The sequence below is a fragment of the Polyodon spathula genome, chromosome 33, assembly GCF_017654505.1.
Source record: "Polyodon spathula isolate WHYD16114869_AA chromosome 33, ASM1765450v1, whole genome shotgun sequence".
NCBI classification, from domain to species: domain Eukaryota; kingdom Metazoa; phylum Chordata; class Actinopteri; order Acipenseriformes; family Polyodontidae; genus Polyodon; species Polyodon spathula.
This window is the reverse complement of record NC_054566.1, coordinates 1,832,252-1,856,519: the sequence shown is the minus strand read 5'-3', so window position 1 is coordinate 1,856,519 and position 24,268 is coordinate 1,832,252. Positions and strand designations below refer to the sequence as shown.

Below are 24,268 nucleotides of genomic sequence, written 5' to 3'. Positions count from 1 at the left end.
TGTATTTTAATTCAGTAAACAAAAGGAAAAACTTGTGCCTAAGGAAATATGGTATTAAACGAAGAAATCTCGTCTTGGACATTGTTTGAACACTTTGTGAACCTGGCTAAACTTTACCGGTTTACACTGTTATGCTGTCTGCTTGTGCACAAGCCTTTTACTCTTGGTAACGTAAAAATGTTGCACCCTGTGTATTCAAATAGGAAACTATTCGAAATTCCCATCCCTAATCTAATAATAATCACTATTAAAACAATATTCATAATACAAAATAATAACAATCCTACTTAGAGCGTTATCGCTTGTGTATCCTCTCCCAGGTCAGCGCCAGTCTTGCTGAGTGATACCAACGAGTCTGGAAAGATTGTGAATCGCATTTTTGACCTGAACACATCGGATCCCAAATAAAAAAGTTTGACACTTCGATCGCGTGTCTGGGCATCCACTGGGGCATCTTATTATGAGACTGGATATGATGTGAACGAAATGTTGAATTCACAACAAATATAGCTGCTGTTTTATCTGCAAGTCTGGGAAACTGACGTCAAACAAGGCAAAACTTTACTTTTTTTTACTGTCAATGAAGCCAGATGAAGCCTTCAATCTAAATGTTCGTCTTCATTTTTTTTACATTATTACTTTCTTTATGATGTATTCATTTCAGTGCTTTCCTTTTGGCTTATTGGTTGCTTAGTTATAGAAACCCCGATTTGTTAAATATTTGCAATGTCGTGGGAATGAGTACCAACACAGCACTTTGGTACATAGTCTCAGAATCTGACTGTACAACAAATATGACGTGTGGCGAGAAAGTTAGGATTAGTTTGTAGTTATGTTTTTAAAAAATGTTTTTGTAAATTCATTTTCAGCTTTTTGGCACGCTGGCCCAATTTTTCTGGATTTATGAAACGGAAGCCATGTGCACTATATATATTATACTAGTTAACTATAACCAGCCCGTTCGGGCCTGTGGTGCTTCAAAACTACTGGCCAAAGTGCGATCTTTACCGGCCCTGGGCCGCCAGGCCATGGTTAAGTTTTCTCCCCAGTTTGGAATCGCCAATTGTATTTTATTAATCCCAGTTCACCACTGCAACCCCCCCGGCGACACAGGTGTCCTCCAAAACGTGTCCCTGCCTAGCCATCTCTTCACACTGCAGATCCACAGCGAAGCCACCAGACCTATAGTGCCGGAGGACAACACAGATCTGAATGGCTCCACTGCAGACTCGCAGGCACCCTATCAGCCACAGGGGTCGCTGGTGCACGGTGAACTAAGCCCTCCCTACCCAGGCGGCACTCTGCCAATTGTGTGCCGCCCCCTGGGAACTCACGGTTACTGTTGGCAATGCGATCTCCAGGCTATGGGCACCTCCTGCACTCCACGCGGAACGCCTTTACTGGATGGATTGAGACTATTTTGCATGACACTGGATAATGTATATTAAAAGATAAGAATGATTACATTCCCACTCGTCTGAGGCTTGGTCTTCAATATAGCTCACAGCTTTATCATGGGAAGTGTATATTGAGTGTGGTGCTTAGGCCATTGTCCATGTTTTCAATTCCCAGATCGCACAATATATATGTATGACGTATCATCCCGGTTCAGGACAAATACAAGCTTTGACCTTCTCTAGGTACATGCAGATAATAACGTGCTGTCCCTACCGTTCTAGATTTCCATTAAATGAGAGGAGGTGTTAAACTTCATGCTGATATTGGACTCGGCTCTCGCCAAGATAAGCACGAACTAAGACATAGCTTCTTTTATCGTAAACTAATGTGATCCATTTGCGCTTCCTTCCATCTGATGATGTAGATATCCTTCTGCCTGGTGTTGATGGCTGAAGGGTATTGCAGGCTCCAGCACACACAACGGCTGCAATGCTGGCTCCAGGGATCAACCACGGTGCGGCCTCCATAGTACATTAGCATGACGACCATCTGGACTGAGCTGAGTAGGGTACTTCTCTGGGGTCTTCAAGTGGGCACCTTCCATCCTTGGTGTTTCGTCGACTAGTCCACGACACCTTAAGAGGGATCAACAGTGATTCTGGCGTCCCATCATCACCCCCCTCCATTCCCCACTCAGCTAAGCCCAGATTACTTACCTTCCTTTCCATCGACGTTGCTTTCCTTCTATGATGCTTGAGGTCCACAATCAGAATCTTTTTGTCTCACCCAGAGCCAGTTGCTGCTCCTCTCAACTTCTTCAGATAAGCTCTTCACTGTGCGTTGCAACTCTTGACCACTGAATCTGATGTCTCTGAGAAACCAGGTTGTGGAGTGTGCCACAAATCCTTGACAACCCACCTCCACTGTCCATCGTTTCTTAAATCTGAAGTTTTGGCCAGGTGCTTTCTCTACAGTCTGAGACTTGAACATTTCGAGTGCAAGCAGGAAAAAGAAACTGTGATGGGGAACATCACACAGCTTCACTCACCGGTGTGTCCATGGGAAAGGACAGGATGAAACATGGACTTTTTTTGTTGAGCATTTGTTTGATGTTTGGAGGATAGCCATCTGTATTGTGATACATTACACACACACACACACACACACACCTATAGTTATACGCAATCAGAGCAACAAGGAAGAGAGTATTATAAAGACGGGAATGGGCGGCCGCCAGCCCTGTTGAAAATACATTAGCGCTGTAAAATAATGCCACAGCGCCATCTTCAGGATATTGTAAAAGAGGAGGGAGCTGGTTTCCTTCTATTTAAATGCTATTACTCACACATACCTTCCATATTTGTGTTTATTTATATTATATGTTGGTGATTGACTGACCGAATGGATGTTAGAGTACTGTTTAGTCAATATTTATTGGTGAGGGTTAAAAACAGTGTGTATTGTTATTCCCTGCGTGAATATTCCTTTGAACCCCTTGTTAACATAAATTGGATGCACTGTGGGCGTGGTTAACAGGCTTAAAAAGGGGCTGCTGTCTCGCTGCAGGCAGTGCTAGCTGGGGGATCAAAGGATGAAGACAAAGAGCTAGAGTGTCAAGTTGTCTAAAGCTTGCTAATTAGGTGCTGGGGAATGGGAGAGCATACGCTGCCCACTTTAAAAGGAAATTACTAATATTTCATTATTATATTATACTTTGCCATTTTTTTTTTTTTGAACTGCAGATAAATAAAACCTGCCTTATACAATTACAACGTTGGCTTTCTTCTTCTAATCATTCTGGGGACCTTGAAGTAGCGCTCGACTCGGTGAAAGGGCCCAGTGACAGAAACACAGTGGTGGAAACAGATGATGTTGATTGGAAAGTTTCAGTACAGCTGCTTAACAATCTTCCAAGAGGAATCTGTTTCATTCAACTCAAGCTTCCTGTTGCCTTCTCATACCATGCTTCCTCTCAACAGGAACTGAACCCGTGCCTTCTGGCTCCCAATCACTAGTGCTTCCTGCTAAAGCACCAGCGGCCTCAGCCTAATGATACACACTGCCTCTTACACAGCCAGCTGCTCAGGACATTTTGAAAGAAGACGCCCAGCTGCAGTAAATAAAGGATACTAACCTAGAGAGAACAGCTAAGCAAGGTTTTACTGTCAAATTCCTGGTCTCTAACAGCACTAGGATTGTCACTGACCCCACTTCTCCTTTGGATCTTAGCGTGTATTTTATACAGATGTACATTTTTCAAAGACAACATAACAGTAGTAAAAGCTGCTTCCTGGTATGAAATAACTTGATGTGCTGTAGCTGCAATCAGGCCATGGGCAACACCAGGAAGAAATAGTTTGATTACATTTTTTTTATGAGCAGTGGTTTCCAACCTTTTCAATGTAGGGACCACCTTGGTGTTTGGGTTTTTCCTACTGACCACTTGCACGCATGTTTTTGCAATAGCATTTGAACTCAATGTTTCTGTGTCTATGTATAAAGTAAACTATTTATATAATGTACCTGACTTAATGAGACATTAATGAATACTGACATACTGAATGCTTTGTATATAAATGGCATCACAATGTTGCAGACTCGGGTCGTCCTCGGATCCAGTAAATGTAAATGCCAGTGCTGGTCCCTGCAACCGTTACCTCGTGTCGCAAATTAATCTATCCATTTCTAACACAGTTTATTTATTATTCAGCAACTTTGCTCAATGTGCATATAAGAAAACACCAGAATACGAAGACCAATTGGGTGGGAAACAATTTGAAAAATTAAGAAATAATTGGCGCGTGCACAGGATGTTTCGTGCCACTTCTTGTGGGCGATGTGTAAAATAAACAGTGGCACACAGCATTATATCATGCTGGTTAAATATGAAAGCATCAATACACATTATTTCCAGAAATAGTAATAGCATTTGATTTTGGCATATAGTCTTGTGAGATACTAAACCTGCCTAAATAAACCCATATAGTAACATGGAGCTGAAAGCATTCACACTATGGTACAGTTCACAAGTCAAGCTACAAATATAGCCTCTTTGTGTTTCACATTAACTTCGGTTACTATATGCAGCTAACCTCTCCAAAAACTTAAGGAAATAATAGGTATAGTCCTGTATCCCTGGCAATACTAGTGCCTATTTTATATGTTGAAAATGTAAAGTATTCAAACTGGTTTTAATGGGTTTTTTTTTCTTTTTTTATAGTCATTTAAGCTGAGTTAAGAATATTCAATCCAGCACTCTACTTGTATATAGAGTGAAAAGGCTGGGCCAGAACCATTACATTTTATTTCCCTGTGAAAACTGAACACAAACAGTAGAACTATGTGTATTTACAGGAATGCTGGATGGATGGATATATATATATATATATATATATATATATATATATATATATATATATATATATATATATATATATATAAATGCAGGCTAAAAAAAAGGAGTCTGTCATTTTGACAAGACAAATGTGCCTTCGTAATGTGTAAGTTATCTAGTGAGTATTTGCATTATATTAGAAAGCTGTTTCAGTTAATGGTGGCTTTGAAGGCAGTGCTTGGTATTGCATCAAAAGGAGCTGTAATATATATTGATTTATAAACACGGTCGTAATAAAAGAAAACAGATGCAGACTACATAAATCTCTTATGATATATCACATGGTTAAAGCTGTCTGCTGGGTTGCTAGTAATATAGCAGCACAACGTGTGATTGTGTAGAAATGGGTTTTTGCATGAACTGCATAACCAAATTTTGGGAGTTGTTTGTGTCCAGTCCCCAGGTTTGGATCCACTGATCTACAGCGTTGTACTTGGAAAATCTGTACATCCTGAATGAAAGTATGAAAAACAATCAAAGAGCTGTAACACATGGGGAAGATCAGAGTGATCGTCAATGGATTTAAAAGGTGCTCAGCAGTGCAGCACTCCTTTTGAAATTCAGAAGATCACCAGTTCATATGCGGCTCTTAAAGTACTTTCAATCCTCGCTGGTCTCATTGCAGTTCAAGTGGTCAGGTGCACAAAAGCAAACATCACAATTGGCAACCATGGATGATTCTACATGTAAACAGTGTGGAAATCATGGCAATGTCTGTTTAGATTCTTTGATTGAACAAAGCAGGTGAATCGTGGTCTTAAACTGTGCAGCAATGCCAATAGACTGGATCTAGGGTGCTTATCACCACTAAATATTGTTTGTATCTTCCGAGCCAGGCCTGCTTTAGTCATTCGGAGTCTTCTCAGTTTGAATGCTTTAATGATTTGCTCTTGTTTGACAGCTGCTTCTCAATTAATTGCTCATCTCTCATTGGAATGTGTTGCATTAACTTGAAACATAGTAGATACAATGTAACATAAAGACTTGAGGAATGTGTTGCACACTGGCCTTAACCCTGTATGATGTATCACACAGGATACAGTAATTTACAACCAGCATATTGTGTTTGCAATCCATATTCAAAGTAAGCTGTAGAAGGAACAGGGTCCAGTTAAATGTAGTGGCTTTATTCATAGATTAGAAATTCGACAGGAGATTTCCTTTAACCTGATTGGTCACTACGAGGGCTTTAATCTCTGATAAAGGATCTTGAATGTTGTCTTTCAAACTATGTTTAATCCCTGTTCCAAATCAATCCGCCCAAAAATACATAAATACATTTTCTGCGTGATGAAGGAAAATCTCAGTTCTTGTACATGTCCTCTAAATGTTGTCTGTCAATGTAGACTCATTGGACTTCTTTGCTGTCTGTCTATCTATTTAGATTTAGCATAGCAAATAAATTAAAAAGAAAAAATTGAGAATAGTGTTTGCTGTCAGCAGTAATACAGTCACCACAACATCAACTCGAGTCTAGTTTGAATGATAAGGTGAAGAAAAACTGGATGCATGCAATCTGATTACTTTCAGCAACTGCATTTCAGCATATCACTGTAGTAACACAGACGCTGTCTTCTGTAACAAAGCCAGAAGGAGGCTTTGAATACACTTTATGAACACACTGAACAAGTTACTGAACAAACAGCACGATCAGGATGAACACATAGATAAGTAGATATTTGTAATTACTAAAACTTTTTCAAATGTATTTCGTTAATAAATGTTAGGCCCTAACAGTAACTTCAATACTGAAACTTACACAAACACATGAACATGCACTCAAATCCATATAATACAATTTTTAAAAGTTAGCTGTAGTTTTATTCTTTACATGTTTTACAAACCGTTCACAAACCATGTTTGCTTTTCTGTACGAGGTACTTGAACTGAAGAACAGCTCCTGTAAATAGAAGGTTTTTTTTTTTAATTATTTGGCAATTGGAAATACTCACAAAGCTTCCACTGTTGAGAAGAAGCCTGAGTGAAGATGAAATTCTGAGCTAGCTCTTGGAATAATGAGGAAAATGTTTGTATTCATTAGCAACAAAATTAGTGCTGCATAAAATTACTGTATCCATTTTCTAACAGCAATAGAACCCTCATAGGAGGGCTTTACCATCTGGGAAGGGCCTTCTCATAATGTCAGTCGCCCTCGCTTTTAGCTCGGGACATGAGGTGGGCCTTACCAGACGGCAGAGCCCTCGTCGTCAGGTTCTAGTACGTTTGATGAGGATCTGTGCCAAAATGGCCAAATGACTTCCTTAACCTTAATTATTAATCACCCTTGATATGTTCTGAGGAGGGGTTTTATTTGACTAAAAATGAATCAATTCCTTGCACAAGCTAGTTTTTAAATAGATTACATTTTTTTTTTATATAATGAATCGAATAAATGAAATACACAACCACTAAATGTAAAACAATTACTTTAATGAGAGACGGTTTAATTGCAATGAAAGAAATATTTTACAGATTGTTTTGTTGTAGACTATAACTACAATTCCACAGGATATTAAAAAAATCAATAATACAAATTAATAAAAAGTAAATAAATAAAAGATGTACACACTCTCATTAATTGATTTAAATAAAGATTAAAACTCCCAGTTTGGAGATGCAGCTCCACTAGTTTACAGTATTTTGTAATAATAAAAAAATGCAGTATATGTTAATATTTTCTGCTTTCTTTATCATGACAAGGCAAATAGATATGTCTTATACGTATTTCTGATATAGCAACCCTAAGTGTTACCTTCATTGAATTCTTAAATACTAAAAGCAACTGAATTCTTCATCATTTATGAGGTATTTTAAAATTCAACACTATTGAATGTTTAATAGTTATGGATGATGTCTACTTCTTTTAATTAATTAATTAACTAATGTTGCTGCTCTAGAATACATGGCAAATGCTCACGTGGAGAATGCCTCGCTAGGTATATTTCTAACCATTTTATTCAAACCTGTGATTTTAAAACAAGTTTTCTGTTTGCTATCGAACAAGCTAGAATGCTGGTTTTAAAGACTAGTATATTTTATAAAATATTAACATGGTGTATATCACCATTTAACATAATATAAAACAGCTTGGGGTTTTGTATTAATCTCAAACCCCATTATTTTTCCAAAAATAGACTACAAGCCATCTGTTATGTAGTACAGGTAATGCACTTATAAAGCATGGTTCACGCATGGTTTACTCATGGTTAACTCAGGTTAAATGGATCATTTACACTGTTTGGACATGAAGAGCTCCAGTGGTAATGAAGTGTGAAGCGTTTCAAATTTGTTCATGTTATGAGTAAAGAATTATGAACGCAGTTTCCACTCCTAGAGTCCAATAAGGACAGGATTTGTGAAAGTCACACATTATTAAGTCACTCTAGTTACATAAGACTGTTTGGATATCCCTAATTAAATTATAAAAAACTAAACATTTTGCATAGAACAGTGTTTAATTTCACCGCCACGTACGACTCGTTCTCCGAACATTCCGTCACGTATGAAGAAGCTCAAAGTTTACTGGCAGTGTTTAGGATGCCTGTTCATTTAAGATTAACTGTGACCTTCAGCTAAAGATCAGAATATCTCTGAGCCAAAGCCTTTGTTCTTTCATCCCTGTTTGTTTGTTTTACATGAAATCGAATAAATAAATAATAAATAAAGCTTGATTTTGGATGACATTCCTCTTGATTTAAGTGCAAGTAGCTTCTGGTTACATATTCACATATCACATTTTTACTCATTTACGTCAATAGTGCTTCCGTGTATTCGGAGTGGTTCACATTGCAGTAACACAAATATTGTGTTTAATTCAGTTTAAATACATTTGGTTTCAACGTGCTTTGACTTGAATTCAGGAGCCTGAAGCCCTCTAGCCTTCTGTCTTGTAACACAGGCTATAAGTGTTTGTATAGATATAAGAAGCAGCTGTATCTAACGGGTGTATTGTGTACAGGTACTGCATATTGACAGCTTTACAACACTTGCATGCATTGGTTTGTAGTGTGGATTTTACACCTGACAAGTTGGAATTTATAAATATTTACATTAATTGAAGATTTTAATTGAAGTAACTGAATCAGCGACCTCGCGCACCGCAAGCAAGCGTCTTAACCACAGTGTAAAAAACCTGGACCTGTCTGCATTAGTTGTTTTAGAGAATCTGTAACAGCAGTGCATCATACAAAAAATTGAATGACAATTGATAATGAACTCAGATGAATAAGAAAATCTGCTCAAATCGTATTACTGTTCATTTGTGATAGATTAATAGAAATATGAGGTATTATGTTGATACAGTAGATTAATCCAAACCAGTCAAGATAAGTGACTTGTTCAGAGTACTGATCATAATTTTAGTAAAATTTACTTTTGGAATCATTATGGTTTGTATGTCAGGTGAAACTAGATGCATGGCTTCTTACATCTGGTGTCTTCCACATTTGTGGTTAGTGTTTTGCATAACAGGATAGCAGATTTTGTATTTGATATTCCAACACTACTCTGGAGCAGGCCTGATATGGCTTTTCAAACAAAAGAAGTCCTCATTAGAAACAGAAAATCCCTTAACATTGCCAACCTTTTGCTAACGTCTGGCTAAAGCACTGCCAATGTTTCTCCAAATCATTCCGCAAACAGCTGAAATAACCCCATATGAGCTCATGAAAATCTGGATACTCCAACTAGGGGTGCCACCTGGCCCCATAATTCCGCAACACTTTGGGACGGGACAGGGCTTTTAAGTTGCCCTTAAACTAAAATAAATAAACACGTCAATTGAGCACTAAACGCTTGCTTAATTTATACTGCTTCTTTGTTATCCAAATCATTGTGATAATACAAGTCTTTCAAAATAAAAAGCATCTTGAATAAACATTCGAAACTACGAAGAAACTATGAATAAAATAAATAAATATTGATAATGGTACTTATTTATTTATTTCATTTGTTAAAAGCTATTATTGTATTGTCATGCTGCCTCAAGAATTAATCAAAACAATCAGTTTAACAAAGGATTAGCGCTCAATTCAGTCGTTGATTTCCTTCCAAGCACTTGTTAATTTTTACCTCAGAATAAGTTGGATTCTTATGGTGACATTGTATTTTTTATTTTATAATATCTAATAGAGAGATGTGATATATGTATATTATTGTAGTTCAATATTTTACAATATTCTTTCCCGAGACAATATTTTAGGACATACTCGTACACATATATATTATAAGATGCTTTGTACTTGCATTTCTGAGCCATAGGTCTGACGTGTGCAGTTTGCAGCATGTGTTTTCATTTGAGACGTGGTATCTGTGCTGCATTGGGGTAAAGAACGTTTTCAGTCTGCATGGCTGGCCAGGGATTTGGGTGATCTCGAATTTACATAACCAGCACTGTCTGAAAGCATGGCTTGCCAGCAGGTATTCCCTTAACATAGTGGAGTACCAGCTGTCATGCTTAAAAAACTAACATCTTTACTGCAACTGGTTTCTTTCAAAACTGCACTTGAGGCATATAGAATGGAAACAGCTAATATTTATACATAGATTTTTTTAGCTATAGTTACTTAAAGGTTCCAGTAAACTATATTTAACCCTGATATATTAGCTATCAAACACATCCGCGTTGGATTTCTGCTTCCAAAATGGGCTACGGTATAGAACCCAGCTTTTCAGCATTCGCTCACGTCTAAGGAGATTTGAGGATTTCTTCAGGACTTGGGGTCAAATTTAGTTCATTACCTATTAACATTTAGCCAAAGTACCCTGGAACATTGCTAATCAAGTTAACAACAACGAAACCCAGCTGGCATTGAATTATATTTCCTTTGATCTCGGGAGCTTTCTTTTTCAATTTCGAAACTTGTTTCCTTTTCTTTTTTCTTTTCTTGGATTTGAAGTGCTTTCATAGAACGCAGTTCATTAGTAGCACTAATCCTGGACTACCTTCCCTAAGGTAGCATCAACTATTCCCAAGATTAGTGTCAATCAGTGCCTGTGAGAAGAACCTTTCAGTGAACATAAACTGAAAAAAGAAATGACCATTTCAGACACATAAATGCTATCTTAAAGGTCTACAATAAAGATGTTAAATTCTAGTAAGCTATTATGTGTCCCTTATTAAATATTCCCATATTAATAGCATAGCAAAATGTAATAAATCCCAGAGTGGTCTGGTAAAGCATATTTAAGAAAAAAACATGGCAAAGCATGGTAAACAAGGCAAAGCATGGTTAATGCATGGCATAACAATTGTATACTGGAAAATGTAAATTAACCCTGGCAAACTTTTATAAGGGTTGCTGTGTACAGTGTGACAGATGGACTGGTGCAGTCAGTGCAGTCACATATTGGTTTTCTTTCCTATACTGCTCTAGAAATGTACAGATTTAAGAGGATTTCTCTTTCCAAGACCTGTATACAGGTGGGCAGTGTTTAAGAGTCAAGACTGCCTTCACCACGTAGGACTGCCCTGTATGCTTCAGTCAAGGTGTCATTCCTTAAGAGTGGTGCCATTCCTCAAGGATTCAGTCCAACAGTCGATGGGAATGGAACAAGTACAGTAGCTGTGCAATTAGGATTTCTGAACCATGAAAAAGTATTTATTATTCTCATGGCTATAGTGGATACGAAGTGAATATAAAATGGGTTCAGACTCTGAGGTACTAGCCAGATGCCAGTAAGCTTAATGTGGTGGGTAGCTGCAGTCACAAAAGGTCCCATGTTTACAGGGTTTTGAAGAATATTATCCTTTTTAAATATATACCATCCGGTACTATGTACCGTAGTTTTACAGTGGGATTTTGGATTCGTGTAAAGCTGCACTATTTTTATATTCAACTTATAAAACACTAAACCGACTGTTTAGAGAGCCACATTCCCCTTCCTTGATGTATTTCAGTGCCACAGGTATAAGAATGTAGCAATATATCTCTATAACACAACACCCTCCTGCCAGTGTTAGGAAGTAACGTGTTCCTGCTGTGATTACATTTTCACTAACTTGTAACTAATGTTTAATTTTTCAGACAGAAAACCAAAGGTAATTATGTATTTTATGTGAAGTAATAAGCTTATATTTACTAACGCTAACACATAACGTGGAAGTCAAAACGCACTTAAACAGTGCAAGTCACATGAACCTTCTTTTCATATTATATGGATTCGGTTGCTGGATCTTCAAAAAAATGTTTCAAGCTGAAGCCTGACTAAACCGAGAAAAATCTCTGCAAAATGTAAACTGTGCCTGAGAAGTAACTATTTGTAACTAACTAGTTACATTTTTTTTCAAAGTAATACTGTAAGTTACTGTAAATAGTTACACTCTTGTTCAAGTAAATTGTAACTCACGGGTTACTTTTTAAAAGCAACTTCTCAACACAACCTCCCACACAGAATGTTGGTCTGTTCTTATACCTGCGGTACTGACTCAAAAAACTGCTTTTGCTTTTATTAGTGTTGAGGTAAACAACTGAATCAAAGACAATATAGAATAAGGAAATAAAAAGGCTAGTAAGCGTGCCTTTTAAATGAAACACTAACTATTGCAGTTGTGCTTATCTGCCTTGAACCTCAGCCTCTGAAGTAACTGCAACCACATCTAGGCTGGTCAGGATCTAACCACATGAGACTGCAGGAAACCTCCATGAAAAGTCTCCCTATAATTTTAGCACTCGATTGCTGCAGAGCAGATTAAAGAAGTGTGTTCAGCTCTCTGTTTATAATTTTTTCAACGTCTTTGAGTTTAATCACATACAGCAGCGTGTGGGGCACGGCCACATTATTGTGATGCAGTGAGGGTTTACTACTCTATAATTTACTCAACAGCTGCAAACAATCCTGAGACTCTGCCATTGATAATGGTTATTTAGGCTACTGACAGGGCAGCCTATACTATAATAAAGTAGTTGTTTAATCCAGTAATGAAATATCTTATTTATAGTTACAGATTTATTTGAAGGCAACATGAAAGTTTCACAGCTGCACTTCATCCAGATATTTTCAACAAATAAAGCTTTACGCTGGCAGAAAATCTGGTACTGTTTATAAATATTAAATACAAATAAAATGTAAATATGGAGTGAATGTAAAGACATTCCAGACCATGTAAAATAATACACTGTGAAAGAACGATGATCTAATCCAGCCTGTATGCTGGTTCATTATTTTAAGGCATGAATTCTATTTGTTACATGCTTCATTCAAAATGAAGTTGGCCTCAGTTTGGGGGACGGTTTAGCAGAGTGTCGGGGTCACATTTTCTCTAATTGCAGCACTTGTAGTGTAAGGATTATTGTCCACATTGTCAAACAGGTAACAGCAATAGTCGCTCACAGCAAAAATCGTTCTTTCTGCAGTGATGTAAAAAGACAGATCTCAAACCCCAGTGCACTAGTGCTGCCATTTTGAAAAGAGCTTTGATTTTAAAGTTGTAAGTGTGAAACGTTGCCAGGGTGTTAACAATGAAAATAAAATTACAGATATGTTATTTAAGCAGTTGTAGCAACATGTGGGGATATATAACGCTAAACTTATGCAAAAATGCCATAGAAATGTTCTTGTAGGCAACAAGTACACCCATCTCCTGTTGTGGTGGGTTCAGTTAGGCCTGGCTGATGGTCGGTGTTAATTTCCATTACAAACTTAAATGCATCAGTAGAGATACAGTAGTGCTAACTCACAGTGATGTTACGTTTCTGTAGCAAGCCAACTTGCAGAGATTAAAGTACCCCAATGTCATTATGGCCAGAAGTTTTGCTTCACCCTATAGAATGGGCTAATTTAGCTTCATAAAGTCGAATGAAACCTGCTGAATAATGTAAACGCTGAATTACAGACTGCATTGTAGCTTTCCAATGATATTTAATGAAAAATGGACAAATTGAAAAATGTGACATTTAGAGTCTAATATGAATACTTTATTATGGCTTCTGGTTGACTTTTGCGATCTCATTTTGTAGTTTCTTTGATTACATGATGTTAAATAAAAGATCTAAACAATGATCATTTCATTTTTTTAATTATTATTATGTTTCAATCTCAAATTTCTAGGTGATGCTACTTTCAGTAAATTACTCCCTGCATAGGCACTGACTAAGAGGGTCATCTATTGACCCCTTGAAAGACCTTTAGTAGCCTCAACAAACAAAAACCTGACCTCAGTAGAGCACCAACGCTCCTATCATAAATGAAATAGACCAAAGACACGAGGTCCAAGTCAATGACTTGAGGCACTGCAGATGCATCTTTAGAAAGACTTTGTACCTTGATCAGTTTAGTTTGACCAAACAGGCATCAGATAGGTTTTCATTTGTCTAGCAACTAATTGGCCTCTTTCATATTCCATAAAAAACAAAAAAATATTAGTAGTGTCTTCTTCAAACAATTCAGTTTTTAAATATGTTTTTCATCACTTTCTGCTGACAAAAGACTGATGTGTCTGCCTACAGTGTAGAGCCGCAACAGTACACTGCCGCACCCTTTAATACTGCAGTGTCTAAAAGCTGGAGGTATGTTGTTGACCTAGCTTTTAGTATCAAGCTTTTACACCCATTTTAAAATGGTCCAGCATTAAACTATTGCAGAAGGATGCTGAAAGCAGACAAATACTTTGGCATGACCCTAAAAATGATCTTTACATTGCTGCCAAGAGCTCTTTACTGAGATGAACTCCTGAGACCTATTCCCATCCCCACATGCCTCATTTTCATTTGATCAAAGGCATTTCCCAGAATATTGCTACATTAGTGGAACTGTTTCTAAACTCGCTCATCCTTCAGTTTCACACGTGACACTCTGCTTTACATGTATATCTGGTACCATCTTTGAATCTGCAGTACTGTACACTCTAGATACCCCTCCTGTTATTCCTATTATATTTTATGTATTTTTGGCTGGTGGGAGAGCCGTCTCCCTGTATGTTAGTAGTTTCCATAACAGTGAATTATGCTTCCATTCAATTTACATGCATTTTGATTAACGACTTCCCCTTATCTGGTCATTGAGACAGGAAGTGATGTAGACGACCTGCAACAATTAAGCTTTTTAATATGAAATGCGTTCATTAAGGACGTCAGAGCATTAGCGGATTGACTTAATTAACACATTTTAGTTTGAAAATCACTTGCTACTAAAGCTCTCGTTAGTATACCACAAGTTCTATACAATAACACCGCCCCTTACATTAAACAAGGAACTGATCCACTTAACATCAACACATTATTATTCCCCTCTTTAGCTCAACTGGGAACTTGTTACTCCTCAACAGGTGTTCTTTTAAAGAAATTGTTCAGTACTACCAGGTGTTTGATGTGTACACTTTAACAGGCTGGGCCCCTGATAAAGGGCTTCGTTTCAATCTGGCTGTATATTTTTATAGGCCTCTTCATATTACCAGTCCAGAATGGATGTTTTTAGACTGTCTTTACACCCTGTCGCTCTCAGATGAGTATACAGAGAAAGGGAGAGAGAGACAGTTTTGTTCTTGACAAATTCATCTTTCAGTGCACCGTTATTTTGACAAGTATACAGATTTTTGGCCTAAAAGGTATAAGAACCGAGGTTATAAAAAATGGTGGCGTGGAAGTAGAGGACTACTGGAGGCCCTGCTTCAGCATGCTGAACTCAGTGATTTCTTTGAGTCATATTTGTTGCCCAGTTGTAAACCAGTATTCCATAGAAAACATACATTGCAAAATTTCCGGCATTCACCCAAGAATCCTATATGGGTAGGGATGTGTGGACTGAATGGTGAGCTGTTTTTTTTAAATTTTTTATTATAACAAGCTGTGCTGTTTACATTCTGAACACTGAACGTCTGCCTGCAACCTCAAGCATCCTGAAGCGCCACTTCACTGAATCTACCATCACGTGAGATGGTACAGCAAGATAAGCCACATCCTCCCCATTCTGTTAGAGCTCAACTAGACCATACAAATGCTACATGTAGGCACTAGAAGAATACGTGGAGACAGAAAAGAAACATGAATGAATTCCACACATTAATCAAAAACAGACTTAAAAAGATAAGGTTTTGTAAATAGGGCCCATAATTTTACCAGAGCTTGGGGTGTCATGTTTGAAGCTTGACATTTTCCTTAATCCCATTATTTCCAGTTGACTTCTGCTGGCCATATGTAATGTAATGCCCAGAAACACTAAAGTAAGTGGCTGTCCTAGGGAACTAGAAGTGAGACAACAAGCATTGCATGGGTTGAAGAACATAGACAGCAGCGCTTTAGCGGGCAAACTTAAACTCTGGTGCTTTCAGTTTGGTCTAGACTTCTGTGGCCACTTTCTGTGTATGAGGTTTGCTTGACAACAGTAGAGAAGAGTTAATCAGTTCATACGCCAGGAAATGGTTAGGAGTCCTACGCTGCCTCAGAGTGGTACTGTATGGTAAAGGGATATTGCAGCTGCCAGTCTCAGCTTTAATCGAGGAGTTTAAGTGCACCAGGGTTTGATTGGAAATGACATTGGTAGAGTCACACAACAAATGTGTGAGGGAGGCAGCAAAGGAAGCTGTGGAAGATGCAAAGACTGCCCTTTGTATCAGTGGTATCATGGGGCAAGTACAGCATGGAAGAGGAGGCCTTGGTCTCAGCTGAGCTTCTCCTACATGGCATAAAGCATCCCCAGCTCAACAGAGGAAGTTGGTAGTCAACGAGGTGCAAAAGCAGGAGACGAGGTGCGTGAAGGAAGTTTCCCAGGCCAAGCAGGGAGGATGGGCGAGATGGGAGAGTGTGGAACAACGCAAGATCGGCTGGCAAGATCTATGGACAATGGAACAGAGCAGGATCAGTTTCCTTATCGGGTCAACATATGATGTTCTTCCATCACCACAGAACCTTATTCTATGGGTAGGAGAGGATCCATGGTGTCCTTTGTGTTCATCGCTAGCTACATTAAGGCACATTTTGACAGGATGTAAGGTCGATCTTGACTAGGTGCTGCGATGTTATAAACAAGCGCAGCATGACCAACAGGTTGCCACTAATTCCAGCAATATATGACATGAAGAACAACATTTCTCCATCCAAGGGAGCAACTACCAAGAAAAGGTATTAAGATCAAAACTCATCTAGGACAACTGGAAGTTGCTAGAGACTGGAAAATTCTGGCAGATGTTGGACAACGTCTTATTTTTCCACCTGAGATTGCCACCCCTAACCTTCGACCTGATATTGTCTTGTGGTCTGGATCAGCACGCCTTGTTCATCTGGTAGAGTTAACAGTGCCATGGGAGGATGCTGTGGATGAGGTGTATGTAAGGAAGAAACTTCAGTATGCTTAACTGGCTGCTGAAGCGGAACAGCGAGGATGGAGAGTCCATGTTTACCCAGTGGAGGTGGGCTTTCGAGGAATTGTGGCACACTCCACAACCTGGTTTCTCAGAGACATCAGATTCAGTGGTCAAGAGATGCAGTGAAGAACTTATCTGAAGCAGCACAGAGGAGCAGCAACTGGCTCTGGTTGAGACCAAAAAATTCTGGTTGGGGATCTTAAGCATCACAGAAAGAAAGCAACGTCGATGTAAAGGAAGGTAAGTAAGCTGGGCTTAGCTGAGTGGGGGACGGAGGGGGGTGATGATGGGATGCCAGAATCACTGCCGAGCCCTCTTTAAGGTGTCGTGGGCTAGTTGACAAAACACCATGGATGGAAGGTGCCCTGTTGAAGACCCCAGAGAAGTACCCTACTCAGCTCAGTCCAGATGGCTGTCATGCTGATGCGCTATGGAGGCCTCACAGTGGTTGACCTTGGAGCCAGCATTGCAGCCGTTTTGTGTGCTCATGCGCCAGGGAGACAAAATAGGCTGATCCCTGGAGCCAGCATTACACATCAACCATCAACACCAGGCAGAAGGATATCTACATCATCAGATGGAAAGAAAAGCAAATGGATCACATTAGTTTACAGTAAAAGAAGCTATGTCTTAGTTGGTGCTTAAGTTTTAACACCTACTCTCATGTAATGGAAATCAAAACCACAGCACTCTGGTTTATTTGTTTCCATGTCATTTCCAATTACCAGAAAACAAACCCAGGTGTTTGATTTGGAAAGTTGAAAGGGGCCTAAAGGAGAATGGGGTGACATCTTCAAGTAAGTGCATAAACAAGAGGTTTAACCCAAATGCCTTTATGTGAAATGTTGCCATACAGCTGTTCCTACAAGATTTAGGGTATTTCATGTCAGAATCTCTTAATTATGGAGACTTATCAAGGGAATTGACTATTGTCTCCATGTGGAATTAGTGATAACTGCTCCTGTAATTAACACAAGGTAGGTAGAAATTGAATTAGTAGTAAAAGCTTATTGTTTCTTCAAAGCAGTTATTGTGTGGGTTGTGTTAGCTTCATTCTATGCACCACATAGATCCACGTGAAATTTAAAGACAGCATCTATACTACTAAGCAAAATAAAGTTGGTAGCAACTTTCTACACCTCAGTATGCATGCTGAAGAGAGAACATGGACAATCAGCATTGAAATATGTTTGGGGATTTTTAGATCACTATTTGCTATAAAAATAAACTGTTTAAAAAAAAAAATCGCCATAATGTGTATACATCTTTCATATAGGAAAATATGAGATCTACAAAGTTTTGGTAGTACATATTAGCTAAGATTTACTGGAATAATTTTGTTAGATAAATTATCACATGATGAAGGGAAGACATTGAATTACAAGTAATTAATTGCACCTTAAATGGGAATGTAAAAACAGAAAACGTTTCCCATCTTTAATCAGTGTATAGTCTCTAATTGAGTTCCAATTGCAGATCACAAAGTTCTGCATTACCCAGTCTGCAGAAACCACATTTAATGCATTACGGTAATGTCTTTAAAGCCAGGAAAGATGAATGGCTGCAAGATTGTTTGGCACCTTAATCCATTGCTACAGAGAAATGTATTGAAACCACAAACATGTTCTGGTTAGAGCCTGTGGCAGAGCAAAGCTCTGCCCTTTAAATTGGCAGGGATGGGGTTAATTTCCCCTACCTGCCTGGGTTTATTATGTTCAGGTGGCTGGGGTTGATTAGTTGATTAGGTTGATTAACGATCAATCAGCGCCCAGCCACCTGACATAAAAGGAGGCCTCTGCTTCTCATTTGGAAAGAGGAAGCTGATGAAGCAGGTTGGTGTTTGTGGGTTTTTGTATTTGTGAATCCAGTGAAGGCATTGCCCAGCCTGGAAACCTTAATTTTGCAAGTTTTGTTTTTGTATTGCTTTATTTGTGTTTAAATCCCTTTATTTTGCCCTTGTGCACATTTATTTTGTGTTTATTTATAATAAAAGTATATTTGTTTGAACTGCAGTCTGTCTCTGGGCCTCTATCCACTCGCCAGCCTGCCACAGAGCCCTATAACATAAATGCAAACCACAGGCATTTTACACTGAATTCATACACTACAAAGAGGACATGCATTGTCAGATCCAACAACTTCTGTTAAACCTTCCACATGGCAGAGAACCTAATAAATAAATAAATCTGCCTTTCAAATATTGTGCAACAATCTACTCTTGTAAAATATGTTTTTCACTTTCTGGGCAGTCCAGACCACTACCCATGCTTTGGAAAGCACCCAAATGTGTCTGCAACTTAATGATGTCAGAGGCCCACATTTGTAATGTGCCGTTTTATCAGCGTTCAAAGACGGGAGGTCATAAGCTCACACACTCCCTCAGTGCTTGGCACAGCACATGTGCCAGACGAGGTCCGTAGTACCACAGCTGTTTGAAATAAGGGTAGAATTGTGTCTCTGGAATGTTGTAAACTTCTCTGTGGGTTATGATTCCCCCACATTGTACCTGGATTTCCAGTGTGAAAAAGAATGTTCCTGAAAAAAGCATTGTGATTGGTTGATTTATAATTGGTTGACATATAAGCTAGTTGAAACCGTTGGGTTTTAAAGGAGTTTTTTTTATTTAAATGGGTGTATATGTTATTGGGTTTGGCTGTTTGCCGAACCGCGTAGAATTATAGGAATATTGTGGAGGGATTCATCTTAACCCCCTCACCCCTTTTTTTAAACCAACACTTGAATTTGTGGTCATGCAATTATAAAAATACATAAATAATCTCAGAGAATCTGGCTGTTGTACCACAGAGCATGCCACAGTGTGTCATTTTTAAATATATATTTTTTGAGAACCACTGAGACTGATATTGTATTTCCAAGGAGTCCTGGAATATTCAGTTTATCCTGGAATATTCAGTTTATCCTGAAATATTCAGTTTGGTAACCGTACCACCCATGTCCCTGCCTTATCCCAGGGACTGTCACCTCCCCCCAAAAGGCCATTATTTCAGGGCAGCCTTTGTACTGAGGTGGTCTTTAAGCAGGGCTGCACTGTTAGGAGTTAACAGACTGAAGTAAACAGTTTGAAATTATAGCTCTTTTAAAGGGTAGACCAGTATTTGAAATGACAACAGTATCTGTAAACCTACATAGTGGTTATATACTGCAGTACTGCGTTATTAACACCACGTGTGCTTTGCTAGCTCTTCGTGGGCCACTAAATCTTGCTTTGAACTGATGACAGCATAAGCCTTCATTTTGCAAACTTGACAAACAGGCTTGTCTTCTTGTACAGCTGGGGGCAGTCTGGATAAAGAAAACAGTAGAAAATATGCAATAAAAACAACTTTGAAATTCAACCTGAAGCCATTTATTGCTAGTGCCAAATCCTTCTGATTTCAGAGTACAGCCAAGACCAATTAGATGGAGATTTAAACCTGATTGCCTGCAATGCTTTTAGCATGCCAGGCTGTGCTTTAACATGCTTTAACTATAGTATCCGGTATTAAAAGTCCCTGTGGATTTAAGTAAAGTTTTATAAGGGTACATTCGTGTGTTAATTACTGTTTGATGGATGCACTAAAGACCATTTTAAAACAAGGTAGCCAAAGATACCAGTCTTGATAGCTGAGTGATCTGTACATTAGTCGAACTGTACATTAGTGTAACCCTGTAACCCTCGGCTGTACATTAGTCAAACTGATTAGCCTTGATGTGGCTTTTCTAACCCTCAGCTGCTTTTTGAACCAGGTGTTTGGAGACACGGACCAGGTCCACTTGATGTCAGAAGGCTCAGACTGCCGCTGCAAGTGCATCATGAGGCCCCTGAGCAAGGATGCCTGCAGCCGTGTCAGGGACGGGAGCATGCGTGTGGAGGACTTCTACACGGTGGAGACGGTGAGCTCCGGGTCTGACTGCAAATGTTCCTGCACCGCCCCGCCAGCCTCGCTCAACCCCTGCGAGAACGAGTGGAAAATGGAGAAGCTGAAGAAGCAGGCTCCAGAGCTGCTCAAGGTAAAAAGTGAGAGTTCAAACACCTCACACTAAACTAGCGAGCCCCACAGAAAATTAAGTCGACTAGTCAGTAATCAATAAAAAAGTAATAATAGCAATTTAACAGTATTCAGTTAAAGACAAGCACTCAATTGTTAGATTTAAAAATACAAAAAAAAGTAATAAAGTCACTTATTTTTTGCTTATCAATGTCTAATGAAGTCTTCTAGTCAAAAAGTTTGTCAAAGAATTTTGGGTTATAATTTCAAAACATTTACTCAAGTTTAGCGCATATTTTTATAAGAGGTAAAACACCTGTTCATTTTACAAAGCTAGAATCAAACAGCTAAGCTGCATATTTCGTATTCATATTTCAAGCAGTATGTATCTCTTAAAGACTGCTTTGTTTTTCATTTTGAACATTAGCATGCTTTTTTCTTCTTTCAAAAACTAGGAGTTAATTAAAGAACTCCACCATTCTACTGTTCTATTTTTTATAGTGTCTAGTTCAGTTTATAATTTACTCCATGTTATGTCAAAATGAGAAAGAAACAACTTGAGTGTTTGAGACATTGTTACAGCATATACCAGCTGTTAGGTTCATGATTTATGTAGGAATACCAAAGAAACAAAAAATTATGTTCAAACTTGAAGTCTTTTCAATGTTTTTCTAATGAAAGAAGCCGAAACGTGTATTTTTCTCCTTTTGAGGTATATTACATACTGGAGTTAACTCTGTAAAATCAAGCCCATTACTCTCTTAGTATTCAAGAAGAATATGTAAATATTACAGGCAGGGGAATCATGTACAGTACAGTACAGTACAGTAGAACACATTCAAATCCAAACTGCTTAGATGTGCCACTTGTCCTACACTTGCTGTCTAACTGTGCGCTCACAGTCCGACGTACAAATGAAAAGCACGTGAACCATGTTAAAATCAGAGGCCCATGAATCATGCTACTACCAGGGGCCCCACTGAATTACCTTCACTTGCCTCTCCCAGACGCGCCACCTTTCAACTGTTTATCACACCACTGCTGTCAGAAGGACCTGATAACCTTTTAGAAAAGTACGATGTGGTGATCATTCTGAATACTGCTAAAGCCAGAAGGCAGTACCATGCTCATTGCATCGAGTACTGACCCATTTTCTGCTTGAGTTCGTCCAAGTCAAACCAAGCAGTACATTAGTTATAACTAGGGGTTATTCCTTTAGTCATATCAAAGTAGTTTAATGGGTCTTTTGTAGGATAGAGTCTTCGTATACAACAGTTTTACTGTAAAGCCATGTAGATACACATGCTTTGAAATTATTTTTTCTATGATTCTGAAAATTGTCAGTCAATTGGAGGTACACATTTGGAACATTGTATGGCTGCTTTGAGAGATTGCACATTTAATGTGTACATTTACATTATGTACATCTCATTACAAAGTACATAATGGAAACTCTTGCCTTTTTATTTATTTTTATATTTACAACATGTACTCAACGTGTTTTGTATAAAACCATTGCAATGCCATTAAGGGAGCATGTTTGCCCTTAATTTTAAGTCAGTATGTACTTGAAACAGTCGTGGAAAAATGTAATACATTTAAGCTGTTAATGTATTTACATGAAGAAACTTGCAGCAAAACTTTGGCTGCCTGTTGTTTGTCTAGAAATGATGCAATACAAACATTCTATATTTGCAACAGCTCATTGCCCGCACACGAAGAGCAATTCATTAGTTTCGTAAAAACATTCAAATTAGCCGTGTGGTGCTTATTTTCAGTGGTGCAAAATAACAAAAGCAAACAGAGAAATGAAGAACAAGCTCAGAAGAGCAAACAGCTCTGTATGCGTGTCACTGCTGCTTCAGCACACACATTTGCTTAAGGCTGTGCATTCTAATTAAGCTCATACACGGTGCGTTAAGTAAACGAGTGTCTCACTGATGAAATTTGCTCTGAGCGGGCTGCTTCGTGGCAATGAGCATTCTTAAACTAAGAAGCATTTATTGTACTATCGAAGGACATCAAAGAAGAAACAGATGTTGGTTGTGAAGAGGGAGTGTTGTCTGTAACCCTTGCCTTTACGGAGGTCAATCAGCACATTCTCGCTATTCGGCTCCTAGATAAAATTATAAGCAGCTTAGATCTGACTCAGCCCACAAAGATTTACCAAACTGACAACACTTGGAACACGGAGATCAGCACAACAACTTGATGGATGGAGCGCGGTCAATGGAGTGTCGTTTCTAATATCCATCAGTGACATTCCTGGAGTTCATCTCCTCTGGTCTCTGTGCATACTTAGATAGTTGTCTCCTTGTATTAGAGGACTTGTGTGGAATTTGGCAGTCAAGCAAACTGTTTCTTACTAGCTGTCAGTGTTTGTTTTTGTTTTTTTTAATGTATCCATTCTTCTAACAGTAGTCTTATAATTGCCATATTAAAACACCATTATCATTTCTGATAGCATTTCTTTCTACTACATGCATTGTGTCTTCATTGTGACTCCTGCAAGGTGAAGTGGAGACGAGCACTGTGTGTTTGATCACAGAGTGCAAGAGAGGACACTCTTATAACCACTGGAGGTTGTGCTATCACACATGTAAACATGAAAGCCACGACGTCTAACACAACCAAATCTGAGCACTTAAGATTAAACACGTTTTATTATAATTTGAAACACAAACTGAGTTATTTTTTGTTTAATAGAAATACTGCACGAGATGCCACTGTTCAGCAAACTGGACTGTGACTTAAAAAAATAGAAAATGAAAGCGTTTTCTGCTTAAACTGCTGTGGTTACACCAAATATATTTTAATTTAATTTGACCATTGAAAACACTGAAACTTGAGTATGCTTGACTGGTGTCAAGTGTCTTCTCACTGACCATTTGATTTTTGTTTTATTTAAAAAAAAATAATAATAATAATAATCTTTGCAGCTCACCCATATGTAGGATAAAAATCTATTTGCAAACTTACGACAGGCACTTTTCAGTGTGGGTGGTGGTAAAGTCTTATGGAATAAGGTACATTTGTTAACTTGAAACATGCTGTTACCTTTTAGTCCCTTTACCAATAAAGCCAAACTCAGAAGTGTCACTCCCTTCTTGTTGCCTCTTAGCTTTATTTTCTTTATAAAACCAAGTCTGAGGGTCACTAAATGATCTTTAGTGGCATGCAGCTGCAATA

General features: G+C 38.5%; 1 protein-coding gene across 1 annotated transcript in view; it reads left to right on the top strand.

The window, feature by feature from the left end:
- The window catches only part of LOC121303498 (olfactomedin-like protein 2A), a 39,337-nt gene that overhangs the window by 4,993 nt on the left and 10,076 nt on the right, over nucleotides 1–24,268 (top strand). The window contains exon 2 of the mRNA XM_041234217.1: nucleotides 20,838–21,101. Coding sequence (XP_041090151.1) covers nucleotides 20,838–21,101 — 264 coding nt within the window. The remainder of the gene's footprint in view (nucleotides 1–20,837; nucleotides 21,102–24,268) is intronic.